Consider the following 20,643-nt stretch of genomic DNA (forward strand, 5'->3'; position numbering starts at 1 on the left):
AAACAACAAATGAAAATCAACCGAAAGACTTAGTTACACTGTGATCTGTGATATATTAGCAATTTGATGGATCCAGTTGCAGATCAGCTACTAGTTCACACTGTTGTTTGAGTTTTGGGGAGTGGGTTTGTGTGCTGCTTCCTTCCAAGGTACTATGTGGGTGCAGAGGAGTATACAATAGATGTTCTTCCATGGAGATGTATTGACAGCTTGGACGGCGTTGTTGCTACTGTTGAACTTGTTTTAGCAGAAGCATAGCGCTGATGATAATTAATTTAGCAAGGACTTGTGGCCTCAGCCAGTTGCACTATGTGATACAAAGTTAATCATTGAAAAGTTGAACTTTTGGCCGGCAATCTGTTGCTTCCTCCCATCAACCTGTTTTCATTTCTGTGGTAACAGGACATTAAGTAGTAAAAGCTGACAGGAATCAAAGCAACAAAGCAGTCTTTTTAGCAACTAATTAGCACATTAGCTTTGATTATGTCTTGGAACAACAGCAGGACCCCTCAAGGAGGAGAGGCTGCCCTAATTTCAGTGGTAAGATGCTCAATACCTCCAAAGTCTGACCTTAGTTTCTCCTTGGTCTTGTTTTTTATCCCCTTTAGCAGATAGTATTTGAAATTGTGCTTGTTTATTTTCAGTCTTGACAGAGAAATTGACCTCTTTATTTCCCCCATACTTAATTCCTGTTGTTGTGAACTGTTCCAGTTATAGCATCTGGATGGGTTTTGTAAAGGCTGAGGGAAAGCTGTTCCATGTTGCTTTGGGGACAGTTAGGAACAGAGTTTTTTTCTGTTCTTTGGCTGGAAGGACCACAGTCAAGGTTCTTTTCAGAGAGGAAAAAAATATGCTAATTTTTATTTTTTCTTCCTGTGGTTTGTTGCTTAGTATTACTTCCTAATAGAAACGTATCTGAGTTGTCTGTCCTTCCATCTGTAAAGGATTTTGAATTACTGTCAGAGTTGGTGTACATATGAGAGAACATAAATATTTATCTAGTAGAGTATTAAATCACACTTAAAACAAATCAGCCTAACATCTCTATATGTGCATCCTAAATGTATCACAAGTGATCCTGAGATGTATTTGTTCAAGCCATACCCTCTAAAAAAGTTTAATGTTCTAAATAGCTTTTCTTCTAGGTGTTCAAGCAATTTGATGAGTCTTCAAGGAAAGAAATCCATATTATCCTGAGAAATATGGAAAGATTGAGTGAAAAAAATTATTTAAGTCTGACAGTGACCTTGTGTGTGATCTTGAGGATTTCAGAAGTTACTCTGGGGTGGGGAGAAGTCAAGGTTTTTCTTGGAGCAAGTATTTTTCCTGTTAATTTTTCTTTTTTTCCCTTCCTACAGTTTACTACTTAATAGTACCTTCTTAGTAGTATCTTAGAGGTATTAGTACTATCTCAGTAGTATCTTAAATGTATTAAGCTTCTTTATCGTTATTTTAGTTTTCAAAGATGGAAGATCTTCGAAGCATGAAGCGACTGCTTAGAATCATTATATTAAATTGATTCGAGGCACTTTTAGTGCAGGTTGACTTGATTTCAGTCTTACGAAGATAATGGCCAAAAATAAATTAAATTAGCTAGCAGAAGTGCGTTTTCCTGGTAAAGAACTAGGGTTTGTCACTGCTGATTTTAATGAGACATCTGGCTAATATCAGTTAGTAGATGCTGCTAGGAAAATATTCCATTAATTGTATTCTAAGTTGATCACTGTGTGAGCTTTTGAGATAAAATATAATGGTGATTACCCTCAGTGCAGAAATCAATTGACAAACTTTCTCTTTTGTTTGCAAGTGTTTCCCCTGTGAGTCCATCAAGGTTGATCTTTCCTAGCTGAATGACAATATCCCTTGGGAGGAAAATGGCAGTCTCTCTTCATTGCTCCCGGGAGATCTTGTCAAAGAGCAGAGGATGCGTATAAAAAGTGGGAGGGAGGAAGGGGATGAAAGAAGGATAATGAACCAGAGGACGTGACTGATATATTAAAACCTTCAGGAAGAGAAAGGGAATTAAGTTGACTCTGGAGAAAATTATTTTGACTACGGAAAATGTATGCTAAAGTTGTCTTATATTTTAGACAGTTTCATTCTTTAATGTCCAGTCTTGCACTTGGGAGCCAAAAGTAACTACTAGCATATCAGTCTTAGGTGACAAACAAAATTTTTTAGATAGCAGTTGGAAATCTGGCTTAGGGTACTGCTGCAAAACACACCTTTAATGCATGGTTTCTGTTTAAAGGAAAGACTACCATATCATGTTATGAAGCAGGATTTGGCCTTTGGAGCTGTTCAGTTATCTTGTAGCCTCCTCCACAGTTGTGTCTGGATTCTTAATTCTTTCTAAAACCCCAAATTGTTAATTTTTTAGTAGCGAGGGTTTTTCATTTTTTCCCCCCTGTGATAAAAACACAGCAACTCTGCCGCATGGGTTACAAACATTCCATCTCCGTGCTTGGATAAACTCCATCAAAAGCATATTATCTCCCGCTTCTGTGGCCAGCTGTCTAATTGTATTTGTTGTAGCCACTCACTGTTGGAACATGATACTAGTGAAGAGCAAGAATGATAAATTACTCACTGTAGGTGATAGTGATGATGATAATTTTTAATTTCCTTGTTCCTAAGTGAATTGGTAAGGTTGCCTTTATGAGCTCTAATAAGGAGTCAAGCACTGTCATTTGTTTTATCCTGTTAAAAAGCCGTATAGAACAGACAGCCATTTTCTGCAGAAAAAGCCTTAGTATTCAGATATATTTGAATTAATTTGATAAATTTAGTCTCTTCTTCCCATTCCAGCTAAGGCTATAAGTCGAAGAGTATAAATAAAGAATATGTACTAATATTCATCTTTTACAGCTGTTAAAGCTTTTTATGATTCAAATATTTTGTACGTGTTACATGAATAAATGAAAATAGGTTCAAGATGAAATTACCTTGAAGGCAAGGAGAGTTTGTGGAAAAAATGAGTCACATTGGGAGGAAGTGCTTCATTTACAGTTCTTTGTATGCTTGCATGAACACCTTAGAAAACCTCTATGATGGGTGAATACATTAAGCTATTTTATGTGAACTCTTTGTCAAAATTGGGTAGATGTTAGTGGCTGCTGTGATGATTTCAGGAATACTTGATTGTAAGTTGCTGAGTGAACTCTTGCTCACCTTGGTAGGATGCTGATTGGCAGTCTCAGTAATGCAGATAGATTCTTAATTATTTCTTTAGCTCTTTATTTAGTCTTCTTAGTTCCCTGCAAAGTAAGTGTAGGCAGTTAGTTCTGGGGTTAGGGTTTTTGTCGTCACAGCTCTGCTTTCCTCCTGGCAATTGATTTGAGAACAGGAAAAATAACATTTCTGCAATGTTTCCCAATAATTAATATCATTTGAGCCTAGACTGGGGCTAGACGCTAGGCTGGAGTTTCAGGGATTAATTACCAGTTTATAAGTCATTATTTTTGTTTTCCTCTTTCATGGTATTCAAGAGACTGGTACTTAAGAGATTCTTCCAGAGAAGGCATATATTACTGATGGTTGATCATTGCTGAACTTGTAAATAAGTTGTCAAAGGTAGAGTGAAAAGATGAAGAAAATCTTCCATCTGCCATGTAAGAAATAACTGTTTATTGTTATGCTTAAAAACAAAGGAAACCAAGGCAGTAGTTAGAAAATGTCACCTAGAACTTAAAGACACTAGTAGCTGCTTTGCTTTTCTTTAGGTTGACTTCCTATAAAAAACAAACAAAAAAAAAACCACCAAGATGACACCCTAAATAAAAATCTGGCCAGCCCTTTATTCCACTGTAATATGCTTGTTTCTGTGAGATGGTTGTGTGTCTGTCACTTGTAAATGACTTTTTTCCCCTTACATTTTGCTGCGTAGATGCAAGTTACATTTTACAACAAAACAGGAGGACTTATTCTTCCTTCAGTCTGTAAGCACTGGCTGGCATTGTCTTAATTTGTAATACTGCATGTTTAATAGAAGCTTGTGATTCACTGTTGTGGCTACTGCACACTCGTTTGTTGTGCTCTAAAGTGAAATGAATGGAAAATGCTTCTAACTTCAATTTTACAGAATTATTTCAGTGAAACATACTTAGAAGTGGAATACACATTGTGCATCTCAGCATAAGTTTTTAATGAAAAAAAAAGTTGAGACGTAAGAGAAGATATCTACTTCTAAAAAGACAGTAATCAATACCTAGCTTTGCATCATCAGTTACTTCAACTTGTTGATTTGTGGAGGTCTTTAAATTTTTGAGATTCTGTTTTCAAATATACAGGATTGTAGACCAAATCACAGAAAGCATTAACTACATCTACTTCACTTTTTTACAAGATATTAGCGTGGAATACAAGAACATCACTGTAGTGGTGCAAAGCTTAAATGTAACTTGAGGATGTGGTGGTGGTGGTTTTGTTTGGATGGTGTTTTTTTTTTGTTGTGTTTGGGCTTTTTAAAGCATTTGGGAGTATTAAAATGGGCTTCTGTAATACTGTCAGAGATTTTAGGTTTTCATAGCTCTTCTTAAAGTGCTGTGTTACTGGCAGGGGAACTCATGCAACCTAGCAGATGAAATCTTCCATGTGAAATCAAGAGGACTAAAGGAGGAGGGTAGAAAATGTAGGCTGGAGATACTGGGAGGCTTTGGGGTAGACTTGACCCCTTAACTTGTGTTTTGGTTTATGCTAAGCCTTGTTTTGTAGTGGTAAATAATGTGCTTCCTAGATCAATGGCTTCGTAGTCTCAACAAAAATCTTAGTAAAAACCTAAACAATTTACAGCACTTGTTAGCTAGGTTTTAATATATGAAAAATGTACTGAAGCTCTGATTACATAAACTGAAGAAAATCTGTTTAACTTAAGATATTCAGACACTTAAGGTTTGTGTGAACAGCGTTTTGTTTAACTTTCTTAATCTTATCTGCAGTTTGAAACCCCGAGATATGCTTCTTATTGGCATCCAAAGAGTTGTGAAAACAGTTGGAAAAAAACACCAACAAACTCAACTCCTTAGATTTCTAAATTGCAATATCTGGTCTTAAAGTTAGTTTTTAAATACTGTATAGACTCTTCTCCTCTGTTTTTAACTTAAAGCGTAGAATTACTATTTAGCTATACATGACTAGGGTCTTTGCTGGTTTTCATAGCTCACCAAAAAGGTGGGACTTTGTTTTTTGTTGGCTCGTTTTTGTTTGTTTTCTGTCAGGTTTTAACGTTCTGGAGGCAGTGTATTGGGAAAGGGATCCGTGCTTTCAGTCAAGAGATGTCAGATCTTAAAACTGAGGAGTTTTGAGGAATGTCTGAAGCTGTTTGCTAGAACTTACCCTTAGGATCTTGGGGAATTATTTTTGTTAGAATATTGTTTTGTTTTGTTTTTAATTTCTGGCTCAACAATTGCTTCAGTAAAGGGAGTAGATCTATTTTAGAACTTAACAAAAAGAATTGAATGGATCAATGTAGAAAAGACTAATTCCTGGAACTCTGCGTAAGATAGTCTTTGTGATGTGTAATACTGTTACTACCTCTTGATTTAAATGGTCCATGTCAAGGTTTCAGTTTTTTCAGTTGCAATGTTTTCTTTCCATTTGCAGTGTAAGGAATAAAGTAATTATTTATCCTGGTCATTTACAGAAGGTGTACAAAATCCTATTTCTCTGAGCACAGGAAAGAAACAGGTAGTAGGGGGATGGTTTCTTTGCTTATAGCTGCAGTCTCCTTTCAGCCTGAACTTGATCCCCCCCAAATATTCATCTGGTGGGGACATTTTCTCAGGGTGGCATGTTGGATGTTTCTGTTACTTCTTGCTGCCAAGCGTATGGCTATTTGTATTTCCCCTAACTGTGGTATGTCTGCTTGGAGTTTTGGGCACTGTCTTTGCTTTTTGCTTGGAAGCGTATCTTGATAGTCTCATTTTCTCTGGAAGCCATTTTTACCCCCCTCGCAATTCTTAATGTATTTTTGTTGTCTCAACCTTTATCTTTCCTTCCCAGTAATCTTATCCTGAATTTTATCTGCAAGCATATCAACAGTATTGACCTGATGATTAAGAGGTGTTTTTGCGGCTTCGGAGATGTCTGACTAGCGTCCAAAAAGATGGTGCATCAGTAAAAGTAGTCTGATGGGTCAATAAAAAAAACTTTGTCAAAACCTCAATCTTCACTGAAAAAGGAATGTTAGAGACAGGGCTGTAATTCAATTGGGAACGAGTTTCTCAACATTGAGTGATAGGGCCTTATGTAAGGGATGGAAGAATCACCATTTCCAACATCTGGTGCTCATTTGTCACGAAGGTCCCATAGTATCTGCGTGGTTCGTTTTGGAGCTTTCCAAGCTTCTCTAGAGTGCCATTAGTTGAAAAGCTAACACAAGTAATTTAACACTTTTTTTTTTTTGCTTTAAGTTGTACTCACATCCGTGTTGTCTGTTCTGGATTTAGACTGGAAAGGGAAAATACCAGAATGGGTTAGCTGTCATTCAGATTACCTAGTACGTAATGATAAAGCCAGATGCCATTCAGTTGTTTTGTTACCGTGATTTTGTAAGTGCGTTTGATGTCTTTATCTTTTTCTTCACAATCTGTCTGAATCGATGTAAAGAGCATGCTGCAGAACTTGGCCTTTGTAACTATTCAAAATAACCACTTTAATAGACTTAAGAGAAAAACACTATTGCTGTGGGAAGAAGGATACAACCATTTGCAGTAAGTGTTCATGCAGCAGGCTTTCCATCACTGAATTGGACAGATAGCTTGTTTGGATATACCGTAGTTATCAGGAGGAGCAGGTCATCCTGCTATCAGAGGGATTGAAGTTCCCTAGCATCTATAGTAGCAGTTTTTCAAAATATCTGTTCTGAGTCATTTCTTCAGACTGACAGAGTAGAAAAGCTTAACTGCCTTGGGTCCGTTTTCAGATTTGCTTTAGCCTTTTCGTAGGAGACAGTAGGAAGCAAAGGTGAGCGTGGATAGCATTTCAGAGTTGAAATGGTGTAGCTGATTGTCTTTTATTAACATCTTCCAGTTCTTTCTTGGAATTTATTTGAATTCTTTGAACTTCTGGGAGTCTAAGGCTTTTTTCATCAAAAAAGCAGGCCATCATTAAAAGGCTGTGTAACTAATAGTGTGGGTATATTTTTTGTGTGCAGATACTTTCTATTTCTTTTCCTACTGAAGCTGGAAGACAAGTCCCACTAGTGAATTATGCACTGAAGAGACAAGCTCTTTGAGGCTAGGAGTGGGATGACAGGAGGGACAGAGCAAATGTTCCAAGGAATCCTATGGAGAGTTACTATTAAAAACTGCTGAAAGGGCCAGCATGAGGTGTTTGTGATTCTTTTTCCTCATCTGTGTATGTAATTAGTGGAAGAAAAATATCCATTGTCTGGTTATGCTCTGCTTCTGTTCTCAGCGAGTTTTTATGGACGATGGTGTTAAGCTATGCAAAGAGTGAATACGTCCCTCATTTTGTATGTCTATTTAGTGTGAGGGTCATGGAAGCTATAGATGACAAGGACTGAAGGACTGAAGTTTATGTGCTTGTGGGCTTGCACGTATAAAAAAGTACTTTTTCATGTGTAATTTCAGTTGTAGTTAGGGTGTGGAGGTTATTTTGGAAACTTAGCCTAAGATTAGATTTGTAATAAAGTGCAATTGCAGGCTGAATATTCTTGAGCAGAAATCACAATAAATAAATACATATATATTCATGATAGTCTTTTTCTCGAATGTCACTATTGCTCCTTTGTCATATTTGCCTTTTCCTATTTTTTACAGGCAGTTGCTGGTTATTTTGATATATTTTTTGAGAAGGATTGTCACAACAAGGTATGTGGGGTTATGGATTTTAAAAACAGCCTTGAAAGATGAGGATTTTTTTGTATGGTTTTTCTACCTCGAGGTGTTTGGCAGCGAGTTTTGTTGTAGAAAACACGCATGTGTGCTTGGTAATTGATTGATGTATTGTGGTATTAAAAATGGTGTTCTTTAATGAAACTCCTGAACTCTTCCAATGCAGGTCTTGTTTTCAACTGGTCCCTGGTGTACCAAAACACACTGGAAACAAACAGTTTTTCTGCTGGAGAAACCAGTTCCTGTAGAAGCAGGTATGTTTAAATTCAGTTGTGGTGCAACAATGGTTGTGTTACACTGCTATTATCATTTAAATGTAAAACAGTTCAAGAATTGTGTGTTAAAAAGAACTAGTAAATACATCTTTCAGCTGCTGTTTAAAAACTTTCTTTGCTTAAGCAAAGCAGTAGGAAATATGTATCTGTATTCTATAAAATCAACGTTAAAAGTATATATATGTGTTTGCACATGTATATTTAAGTGAGCATATGTCTAATGTGTAGCTCCATACTGGTTTTTTATAAGGAATTGGTGTCTCAAAGGATTTCTGTCTGGCACAGGGGAGATGAAAGACTGCAACACTGTTAATAAGGTTCTCTTAATTTTAACGTTAGTTACGTTCTTAAGCATCATATCGATCAAATGATTGCATAGGATTTTTTGTACCACTCATAAGCTATGCTCTATTTCTTGTATAGGTACATGCATGGGTGTGGTACCTGGCACTTGTGGGATTACTCTGTAAATAGAAAAGGGTTTTAAAGAGCTCACAGCCATGAACATGATCCACTGAAGTGTGGGAGATGTGATTTTGATACGCTGAACGCTTTTATGAAGTGAATAACTACTGTAATGTGTTCAATCTTGAGTCTGACACAAGTAAACAAAGCTTTTGTTGTCGCCAGGATAACCCAAAATTCAGATGATAAATTGTTGGAGTAAAGTTTTGAAGATTAAAATGATATGTTAGTGGTTTTAATTAACTGTATTTGGTAAGTTTTGAAAGTACTTTTCCGTGCAAGTAGTAAAGCGTTCCCTGCTTTATAAACATAGAAGTGTGTCCAATGACCATCATGGGTCATCGTTTATAATCGAAGGAAGTCAAATAGCTATATTTATATGCTTGAAAAAGGGCACATTATTTGTCTACGTATCTACTAAATATGTGCTTACCACTATTGAACTCCTCAGCTCATATTGAGGGCTGTTTTTCTTTACAGACTATCAGGAAGGACCTAGAGAGGATCTGGCAATGGGGCTCAGTTCTGCTGGTCAGTTAATTAACTCACAGTATTCCATGGCCTTGAACTGAAAAGTTTACAAATAGGCCAGACATACAGGGGAGAAAGAGCACAGAAACGTATGCGGATCTTGCGAAAGAAATTGAGGTCAAGAGGTTTAGGGATGATTTGGAGGAGTATTGAGGTAGAAGGGGATATTGTCTGCTCTTGATAGATGATAATTATGAATGTACAGTGGTGATAGCAGCACCAAGCCTCAATTAAAACAGCTTTTGTGATTGCTTCATCCATCTAGTAGCCATCACAGCGTTTTAGCAGGAGCGTCTTTCCTGAAGGCATTAAGGACTATGTTATATGACTAATCTTTTTTTTCATCCTTGGAGTTAAAGTTCTTAAATGATTTTTACTTCGCATATTTTTAGATCCTTGGGATGCACATGTGTTTTGGTGCATTTGTGCTTGGCTTGTGTTCTGTTCAGTTTCTCTTTCTAGATGAGGCTAGCTAAGGTCTCCTTGCTGAAATTCATTATATTTCGATGTCATAGTGTGTGAAATGATTTATTTTTTTAGAGTGCAATGACATTTGTTAGAATATGCTCGTTATTTAATATTACATAGATCATTTGACATTTACAAAATGCCCAAAATTACTGGGAGGTGTGTCTGGATCTAGAGTTCTAGTCTAGGTGCTGTGACTTTCTGAAGATAACTGCAGAAACAATGTGCTTTGAAGCAGTGAACACAACCCGGTTGACCTTCAAGATCACTTTTGCCATAACTTCTTTCTTCCTCTTTATAAACTCACATTTTAAAAAATTATTCCTGTACCAAATCTTGTTGCTGCTGTGCTTTTCTTTCTGCTTGCTTCCTTCTCTTAGTAGTTATTTAAGTTCCCGTTTCCCATCTTCTTCTGTTCTCTTTTTATCTTCTATAGAAGATAGAAGTCTAGTTTTCTCTGATTTTAAGCGTAAGAGAAGGTTCTGAGAGAAACACCGACATAATCTCCTTTTCCTTTGTAAATTCAGTGTTAATTTCTGTGGAATTTTGGTTTTTCATGGAGGATGTAACTGCATCAGGGCAAGAAGGTATTTCCTGATAATTATATAAGAATGTTCCTTGATTTGGGTGACTTCTGAAAACATCTTGTTTCTGACTTGGATTCGTTATCATTCCAAAAATCTCTTACAGTAACATGACTTGAATAAAAAGAGATTTCCATATCTTTCAACTTTTCTTGTTTTTTATTCTTTTCAAAATAGTGACTTTTTACTATTAATCTCTGGTAATTCGTGGTTAACCATATTCCTTGATTTCTTCAGTCTTTCTCTTTCTGTTTTACCAGGTAAACTAACTGCTCAAGTCTGTCTTGCAGTATGTCTAAAGTTGTACTTCCAGCTGTTTCTTGTCTGTCACTGAAGTTAATTGATAAATTAGCACAACTTGTCACCATTTGGCCATGTATTGTTTCTGTCTTGCATGGTGAACTGAACTCTACTCCAAGTATTTAGCTTTTTGGGGAGATTTTTTGTCTTCAAATTGACTTTTCTCCATGTGAGTTAGCTGAAGAAAATGGTAAATATATTAGATTAAACACATTTGAATCATTGAAAGACTTGGCTTTTTTGCCTTTCCCTGTACTTACCAATATTCAACTGTCTTATGTATAAATTCTTAGAATAAGGAATTTATGGCACTGGGACACAATGAAAAAGACCCAATTGAGACCAAATAAATTGTTCGAGCCAGGACAATCTCTTCTCGTAGTGCACAATGGAAAATAAATAGAACTAATATCATTTGAATCTTTTAATAATCTGATTAAAAAACAGTGAAGCGCAGTCATAATGCAGTTAAGGAAAGCCGAGGAGGTAAACAGACACACAGAATATGCAAGCTTTGTTCCATTTTTAAAGCCAATATTGAGACAGCTGCTTATTTCAATATTTGGCCAGCTTACTGTGGTGGCATTTGCTTCCAGTGTTTTAATAAGCTGTGAAAGAGGGATTTGTTGGTATAAATACTTTGAAAACATTTTCCTGTTTTGAAAACATGTCTTTTAGGCAGGTTATTTTTTATTTTTTTTCTTTCCCAGTGAAGAAAAGTGGTTCCCTCAAGTTTTTAAGTCTGACTAATAAAGCTGATTTCAAGTTTGAGATGCTTTATAGCTTTTGGGGATATGCCTGATCTGGTCATAAAACTTGATGGTATTTGGATTTGCTCTGCAAAAGAGGTTGAGCTTAGAGCTATCTGAACCTGTTGGGTATTTAACAGAAAAATGCTACTTTGTGCCATGGTAAAATTCCTTTGTTCTACTGTGGTAACTATGTATTTTTTTTCAGCTGTTTGACTCCATGTTATTTTTTGTAAAAGTAGCTCTATTTTCTCATCCGTGGAAAAAAAAAAAAGTGATTTTGATCTTGTTTCTACTAATAACAGAATGAAGCCATTACACGCCAAAGGATGCAGCGTGGAACTAATCCTCCCTGCGTTGCCGTTCCTGCTGCAGCCTGTGCTAGGTGTGCAGGATTTGCAGATCCTCTGAGAGGAAATGGGAGAAACTTAACCTAGTTCCAAAGATCTGGAGACTGGAGCAATAAGAATTGCACGTAATTAATAGAGACTGGAGCAGTAAGAATTACACTTGATTAATACATAGGATTTGCTACTGAATTTCAGTTTCATACATAACTATGATAGATAGGTTTGTGTACAGCTTTAATGGATAATTTTTGCTTATTTTGGTTTAGTTAGGGGACAGGGCAATCTTTTGCTACTAACATATTCTGAAAAGCTAGTTTTCGTCCTCACGGACTGTGACGAGAGACTTAAAGCTCATGTGCGATGAAGTAAAAAGAGCGTCAGCACGTTGGATAGGCTTTAACTGCTTAACATGCAGTAAAAATAAAGAAGCTAGAAAAAGAAGCCAGGTGATATTTTATTGCCAGAAAAATGTTTTTTCTCAGACGAGTATTGTATTGCAGACTCCCTACGGAGTACAAGGCTTCACTTAGCAGCCCTTTGAATAGCTTGAAAAAGTCTTTATTTTAAAAATTGAAATTCAGATGCCAAAGTCGTGTCTTTCTCTTATTAATGGTCCAAACATGGATCTTGTTCTTCCATTTTATGTTGTGATATTGCTGCTAAGTTTCATAAACAGAAAATTACATGCGGAATGTCATTCTCTTTTGGTTGACCGAAGGGTTTACTGAACAGATAAAAACACATACAAGAATGATTTCAAGGGGGTGACAGAATCTGTTTGGTAACAGTGCGTTAAGTTAAAACCCAGATCTGTATGCGAGCAAATTCTATTAGCAGTAAAACAGCATATTGTCAACGTTCTGTGTTCTTGATAGTGCCTTGCAGTGGAAATAAAACCTTGATTTGTTTGTCTGTGGAATTAAAAGGGGCTTGCGTAGTGAAACTGAAGAATGCATATGACTAAGCCCCTGTAAAATCCATGATTATCTTGAACTCCCCAGTCTCCACAATTGGGTAGTTGTTTGTAAGTTTACAAACTTGAAAACATTGATGCGGCTACCTGGAGAGTTTTTTATCAAAAACAAACAAACAACAAAAAAACACTGGCACAAATAATCTGTTTTGATTTTTTTTACTGGAATACTTCAATATTATGTATCCCAGTTGGATCATTTGGTTCAAAATTAAGATTTTACTGTTTGTTTTGCCTGTCTACAGTTGCAATGATGTTGCTTGCTTTTAAAAATTAGTAACTGTTAAAACTTTTTTGAGGTCTGACTAGATCTTGCATGTCTTATGATGTAGCTTCTGAAATCTGATTAAAATCATCCTGAAATCATCCTGCTTACTTTGCAGAAACATCTGTGTGTACATCAGGCACTAATTGGAGAGAGTCTCTTCTCATGGCCTATTTATCTCACTGTAAGTTAGTAAAAGTTCAGTATTTATATAGGAAAAGTTACAGGGGCTTCTTGTGCCATTCTGTGTGGTCCCCTTTGCATGCTCTTGAGACAGCAAGGGGATGTGATGAGTACGGCAGGAAGAACCTAGTTTTCTCAGAATTTTGTTGCAACTGCTGAGAGGAAAATAGAGATAGGATACACAACGCAGGATCTCTATTTCAAAATGTAGTGAATTGAGACTATTTCTAGGTGAGTTAGTTTTGGCTCGTACAACTCTACGTGTTGGAGGACCATGGAGGGGGCCTTCAGTGTTTGTTTCATTTGGCGAGTATTTCTGGTACCTGATCTGTTTTGGGAATCTCGCTGCTCGGCCAGGTGTGGGGTGTACATGTTATCTTAGGCAGCCATACAAGGTTGTCCTAACTGACTCAGCAGGCTGTATAGCCTTCTTCAGAGGTGCCTAGTTTGTGGTTTGACTTGCAGAGTTGAAAGAACAAGTGATAGGAAAACTTGCCAAGGAAAATGCTTAGGGTATATGATGGGTACAGACAGAACCTCAGTATAGTTTCAGAGCGGGGCTATAACAGAAAGGAATCAGTAAACAACTGCTTAATTGATCAAACTAACTGGCCAGTGTAAGAAGGGTGTCACAGATCAGACGTCATCACTGACTTTGGTATTGCTCTGCTCAGTACAGAAAGTGCTCATTGGAAATTACTGGGTTGGTGATGCAGTAAAAAGAGACATGGTCAAATGGGAAGGTGAGCGTTTGTGTACAGCTGCAGGTGCTTGCAGTTTAATTAGATGGGGGGATTAAGGATAAATTACTGAGTTTAAGGAAAATGCTATTGGTTCTGCAACAAATCAGTTGTCTTTCATTCTTTTTTGTTTTCTAAAGATAGACGGTATGTAGAAACTGCTTCCTAGCCAACTCATCCAAAGTAATGCTTTCAAAACTTGTTTTTTACAGTTGCTTGCTAGCCCTCAATGTTATTTAAGATGGTGACTCCAGTGTGTCTAAACTGGGGTGGAAAACGAGATAATGTTTAAATTGTCAGTCTCGAGTGAGCGCAGCCTTATCTTGAAGAGAGGTGTCAAAATGCACTGGTATATAACTGTTAAGGCAAATCTGACTACCCCGTAAAGCCTGTGGTTGTTAAAATGTGGGGGATTGTCACAACCTCAGAGCAGGAATTTGTAAAAGATATTTCTCAACGGCAGTTTGGAAGTTGTCTTTAGCCCAAGTCTACTGCAGTCTTATAGGAGCTCTCTTTGAAACAATTTCAGTGAGATCTTTGAAGTCAAAGGTGTTAAGCTTTAAGGGGGGGGTCAGAAAAAACAATGCTTTGAGTATGTTCATACTTGGCTTGCTGTTAGTTTCATAAAGGTCTTCCACAAGAAGAAAAGAAACAAACTTTGAGAGATCTTGATTGCTAGCTGCTTTCATTAACTCGTTCAATCTTTTTCATAATCAAAAAGTGAGAGGGCACCAAGCTGTATTAAAGGGCAGGAAGCATTACAGGTTCATTGCTATGGATCATGTCAAGCTTTGCATAGATGCTAAGGGTATGTGTGCAGGAGACTGCGCGCAATCTTTGGGTTCAGTCAAGTCATTTCAGGTGAGTCAGGTTACAGACTGAAAAATACTGGAAATAACTGAAGTGACAGAGGCTCTTGCATTGAGAGGTATCTGATCTGAAGAACTTGCCCTATGGATGATGGTGTTGCACAGAACTAAACAATGTTAGTTACAGTTACACTGATGATAAAAGTCAAAACCAAAATCAACTATTTTGGGTGTTCAGAGTTAATGTACACAGGGAGTACTGTAGAGCAGGTAATAGGATGTGTGGTACTTGGCAGTGGGTCAGTATGGAAGTAGGGATGCATTTTTTACCCTGCGCTAGCAAGCTTTTGCGGCGGTTCTGCTGAATTCACTTTCTTTGTGGGACGAATTTCAGGACTCCCCAAAGGCTAATAAAAATGCTGGAAGAGGGTCGTAATGAATTCAGTTTTGTCCTAATCAAACTGCAGTGGCACTGTGTAGTTTACTCGCATTCAGCTGAGCGTGATAAGAGCAAGGTGATACAGCTGAGTCCCCCAGACAGCTTCCTCCAGGCAGTTCATAGGACAGCAGAACGGTGAAAAAACATCAGTCATTTTATATCTACATGACATTGATTAATTGTTCAGAATTGTCTTTCTGTTACTTGGTTGCACTGCTGTTGCTTGGTTCAGCCCTCAGAAAAGACTGTTTAGAAAGGCAGATTTAATGTGGTTACTGCATAAGAAATAGCTGAGAAAAAGGGACAGCTTCATTTCACTAAGTGCATTTAGAAACAGAATCCGAGGGTTCTGTTCTGTAAAGTCAAATGTAATTTTTGAAATTATATTTACGTTTTTACCTTGTTTATTGTACTGTTTTGTATTAAAATGCTTTAAATTATAAGACTGTTACAGGCTGATAGAAGAAGATTTTAATTCTGTTCCTAGATGTTTTTTAGTCTTCTTACAATTTCAAACAGATTCCGTATTACAGAATGTTAACATAATCCAAGTAATTCATTTTGCAATGCAGTTTGGGAAGTCTTTGTGTTGAAACTACCCTAAGATTCCCAGCTGGAGAGGGGCTATAATGCTTTTTTCCCTTTAATTTATTCATGTACTGGTCAGATCTGTCAAAGTAAACTATGAAAACATTCTTTCAATTCTTTGCAAAACACATGGTGTTGTATCAGTCACTTATGTCCTAACAATAAAGCTGCACAGGAATGAAGCTAAATCTGCAACTGTTAAATTATCAAACAGAAGAGCTTTTGGATGTCCCATACAGTATTGCTACCACAGTTAATCTTGCTGGAAAGGTTTTTCTGTTGTGATGCTTAATAAAGTGGATCTTGTGTCAATTCTTTGTTTGTATGCAACTGAGTAACATGTCAAAAGGAGACAGCTAAAAATCTCACATATTGAAAACTGGCCCGGTTTTGGAATTGCTATTTGTTTTTTTTGTTTTTTTCAGTAAGAATATTGAAAATACCCTCTTAACAGGGCATGAATAGTTGGTTTTAAAATCACATTAAGAAACAGCTGGGAAGTACTTGGTATCCAGTGGGATAGAAAAGCAGTAACAGTGGCTGTGGCTGGTGTGAGGGTTGGAGATGGATGGAGTGGAGTGTAATAGAAGAGTAGCAGAGAACTTGATGCTGTAGGCCTGGGTCATTCCTGCTATAGGGTGTTCTGTAGAATCATCTGCTTAAATGCAGCTGTTGTATTTCTCAAGTGATGGTATAAGATGGCTCAGCGGTGGGTTTTTTACGTATTTACAAATATAATTGAAATTACAGGTCTTGTTAAGGACTGAAAATACATCGGGATTTTATTAATTATTTTTTTAAATATCTGCAAGCAACAATCTTTGCAAAAGCATTGTGAAATTGCGAGCTGAGAATTGTGAATTGAGAGCTTCTTGTTAAGCTCATTTGAAAAAGAACTAAAAAGCCCATATAGGTCCTATTTCCTTACAGTGTGAGACAATATCTATATTAGTGGTTTTCTTTCTTGACGTGTTAGAATATTCGCCAATGTATAGTTCGCTCAATACCAAAAAAAAAAAAAAAAATGCAACTTGTACAATGCTCATAAGGCCAGAGCTAGACTGCCCGAACAGAATTTGTAATTCCAGAGCTTTCACAGTGACATGGAACTTGCAGATAAGTTCGAGCCTTAACAAAACCTTAGAGTATCTGATTGAAAGCCACCAAACAGAGTAAGATAGCTTGATTCTGGGAGTACCCCCAACAAGGTGAAAGTCCTCTGACCTCAAAATTAGTCTCTTGCTTGAGCGCTTCATTGCAGAAACCTTCCTTGAAAATGTTAATGCTATTGGCTTAATGGTGCATTTCTTTCTGACATAAACATGACGTTACTTAAAAACCTGACACACTGTCAGATATAAAAAATTAAGATCCATTCTGCCTCTCTGCAGTCCAAGCCTTTGAATTTCACTTGTTCATAAGCAAACAAGTGAAACAAAGTTTTTTTTCCCCCATTCACAGGTAAAATTGTCATATTGGTTCTTTGGGTGGGTCAACTGAGAAAGCATCTACATAACTCAGCACCTCACCAGGTCTAACTGCAGTCACTTAAACGTACGTTCATTTTCAAAACCGTTGGTTGGAGCTTTGGAAACGTATAAGAAACCTTTGTAGACCTGTTTAATTCTGACTAATTGGAAGCAGCTTCTTGTACAACATAAGCATATGTAATGCATCTGTCCGGTTACGTAGGATACACGTAATACACAGTAATTATGCACAGTAATTTCTTTCTTTTTTCTTGCAGGGGAGGCCCTGAGAGGAAAGATAACAGTTCGCAAAAACAGAAAAGATCCGCGATCCCTCTTTATAACTCTTTCGGTGAAGGACACAAAGCAGACCTACAGCCTTCAGTGAAAGTTCTGCGTATAGCTTTGAGAAATGTCAGATATAACTGTTAGATTGAAGAGTTGATAACTGTTTCTAAATATCCAAAAATGGTAAACTCTTGGATTTCTGTATGTGCATGAGAATATGAAAAGCGTACCTGGAACTAGGAGAGTACTGTTTGGATGCTCTTGCAGTGGCATATGGCAGCTGGTGACACAGTGAGATTCTGCTGTGTCTCACGGGATGTGGGGGAAGGAAGGAAAAGCTGGATTTGAGTTTGATGAGACTGCTTGGTGAGAAAAATGCCTTTAAAGTCTTGCTGTGAGGAGCAGTGAGTATTATCTCTGAATATTGTTTTATTCTCCAGCTGGCAAATTTTACCATTAACGAGTAAGCAAAATCCTTGTGCAATTTGTTTTAGGAAAAAAGCTAAATGATGTGCCAGAGCAGTTCAGCAGTAGCTGGAAAATCCCGATGGGAATAAATTTGGATTCCAATTGCAGGATCGCAGCAACAAAGACTTTATTTTTATTACACTTCTATAATTAAAAAGTTGTATCACGTTTCAGTTACATTTATCTAAATAAATGATCCGAGTATGTTGTATAACGCAGTTGCCTGTTTCCTTTTTTTTTTCCACTTAATTGGAAATTCTTTCATCTCTCCAGTGATGGCTCATTTATTTGTGGCTGGTTTTTTTTCCATAGTAGCCTATTGGAGCACAGGTGGATGGAAGCGTGTATTTTATCAGTGTTATGGAAAATACTATGAACAGATAGCGGCAGGTGCTGCAACAGTGGATTTTGTTTGGCTGGTTACAGAAAGTGGCTGTGAACAGTCAAGGATTGATGTGTGTGTCACAATGTTTAAACACCAAACTGCAATTGAGTTTGTACCAAGTGTAACCATAAGCAGTTAATGTGCTTGTATTGTACACGTATTTGTATTGAATACAAATTCATTTTTATGGAATTTTTAAGTTGTTGTTTCAAAAATCATTTCAAGAAGCACAAATGACAGTTTTGCTATTGATCTCCAAACTTCTGTTAAAAAAAATAGATTTTTTTAAAGGACTAAGAAGAGAACAATTCATTTTTTTTCCCCTTGGAGTCTGCTCTTTAAAGTTTGGGTAATTCTATATTGTGTAACTCTTATGCCTGTAACTAAAGATAAGTAGAATGTTATCAGCGATTATGCTAATTTGGCAGAAAAGTGCAAACTTGTATTCCAAAAGCTGAAATTCTCCTGCAACGCAGCACTTTTTTTTTTCCACAGCGAAATGGTCGTTGAATAGGAAGTCACAATCGCTACAGAGCTTCAACATTTTCAATTGAAAACAGACCTGTGGATTTCATTTCATCTTACACTGTTTTATCCTTTTCTGTGGAAACACATAGCTTACTAATTGACATCCAAATAATTTTCTAGGCTTGGGAGGGTGGGGATTCTCTCCTGTGTGAAAAGTATTGAATTACCATTAAACCTATAAATGTCCCGATTAACATCTAGATGTTGGAAAGCTCAGCACACACATGCAGCTTAAGAGGGATGTTCAGGAGTTGAACGCTTACGCTGGTTAACTCATTCGAATGCTGTAAATGAGAGCTTGACCACCAAAAGGATTTAGAGCCATATCGACACCTGGGCTGTTGTGTTCGCCTGGTAATGAGTGCATCATTTGCACTGATTTTTAGATCCTTCCATTTTTTTGAAGTGCAACTGTATGCAGGTGACAAACCAGGTATTTTCAGAAGTTTGTTTTCAGGATAGGCTTAACTGTAAAAAAATAGCAAATGAGAAAATTGAATAAAAGTAAATCCAAGATGCATGATTTATTTCACAGGAGTATCTGACAAATATGAATACTCTACAGTGATATAGCTGATGTATAAATCTGTGTGACCTGCCAGCATTTTTCTAGCTCAATGATGTATATGCCTTTCAAAAACTCATTGTTTATCTTCGTTAAAATGCTTGAGCCTGGTTAACTGAAACTCACACTGTTCAGCTGTGCATAAAAATTTACTGTACAGATGAAATGCCAGCAGTTAGCATTGGACTGATTAATGTAATTTGTGACATAGTTGTCAATATTAGACAATAAATATGCAGGCTGGGGATGGACTGCTACTTTTGTCCTTTTCTGAGAGGCACTGTAGAAATGCAGGATATTGACAGACTAAGCAAAATGCTCATACGGTGTTCTCAGCACTATGCCAACTAGAAGTTGAAAGTATCTGCATCTGAATTTGCTTGTCTGGTATGTAGTTTACTGTGGGAGTTTTGGGTGCTTTGACTGTGACTGATTATTTTGAGATGCTGGCATTGAGCTACACAATGTTGTGAGGTTCCTTCCAACATTAACTTTTCAATGATTTTGTAGAAACGTGTATATTGTGTTTGTGTAAGTGTTGAGATAGAAGACCTACACAGAGCTTGCGTAGCATTTGTTTACAGGTAAGCAAAAATGAAAAAATGGTTGAAGAATGTTTAAAAGAAGAGAAAATGTTAGGTAGCTAAGATGAGGTGATTTGGTACATCCTTATGTCTGCAGGAACAAGGAAGAGTAGGAGATGCACCAAAGAGAAGTTAGACTGATGGACCAGCATGATCAATGCATGTAGCAGGCAGCAAACAAGCAAATAAGGCTGGCTGAGAATCACTTGGAATGCAGTGGTAATATTAGTTAAGAATTTTGGTGCTGTTGGGTATTTACATTTGATAAATCCAGATCTGAAAGATATATGTCATGTACCTTGTTTCTTGTCAAAGCTGGGACAAGGTGTGAGGGAGAGGTTAAAGGTGCTAATGAAGATAACACTTAAGTAACACAACTCAAAGATGGATTGATGCTACTAGGAAAAATGCAGTGTTGTTTCAAAGAACTTCAAATACATGAGTGGAAATTGATCCAATAGCTAATGTTACGCAGCAACCTGTGGGAATAGCCCATCCATTATGGAAGGCTTTTCTCAACGTAGAAATCAAATAATACAAGATTCATCTGACAGCACAATTTGTTACTTAACTTTCCTCATTGTAATACTGAGAAGAAAATATTTTAAGAAATATGATTGGTAAACACTCTTTTAAAGGGACTTCAATGAATGATTCAGAGGCAGAAAATTGGAAAGTAACTGTTTGGAGTAAAACACCCCTGAATGTGTCTGCTCAGAGATAGTAACACTTCATGCAAAATGTGATCCTTTATCCCAAGGCATGTGGTCAAAGGTGCAAA

The 20,643-nt window shown here is 37.1% G+C and overlaps 1 protein-coding gene across 2 annotated transcripts in view; it reads left to right on the forward strand.

Annotated features, from left to right (window-relative positions):
* Nucleotides 1-18,009, forward strand: part of PRMT3 (protein arginine methyltransferase 3) — a 57,889-nt gene extending 39,880 nt beyond the window's left edge. Inside the window, exons 13-16 of one of the 2 annotated variants that reach the window (XM_040558697.1) lie at nucleotides 7,782-7,832; nucleotides 8,023-8,110; nucleotides 9,077-9,127; nucleotides 17,323-18,009. In XM_040558697.1, the coding sequence (XP_040414631.1) occupies nucleotides 7,782-7,832; nucleotides 8,023-8,110; nucleotides 9,077-9,127; nucleotides 17,323-17,432 (300 nt within the window). In that variant the 3' untranslated portion in view covers nucleotides 17,433-18,009. The remainder of the gene's footprint in view (nucleotides 1-7,781; nucleotides 7,833-8,022; nucleotides 8,111-9,076; nucleotides 9,128-17,322) is intronic. The other variant, XM_040558698.1, reaches the window with a different exon arrangement.
* The last annotated feature ends 2,634 nt before the right edge of the window (nucleotides 18,010-20,643 follow it).

This window comes from Cygnus olor, chromosome 5 (assembly GCF_009769625.2).
Source record: "Cygnus olor isolate bCygOlo1 chromosome 5, bCygOlo1.pri.v2, whole genome shotgun sequence".
Lineage (NCBI taxonomy): Eukaryota > Metazoa > Chordata > Aves > Anseriformes > Anatidae > Cygnus > Cygnus olor.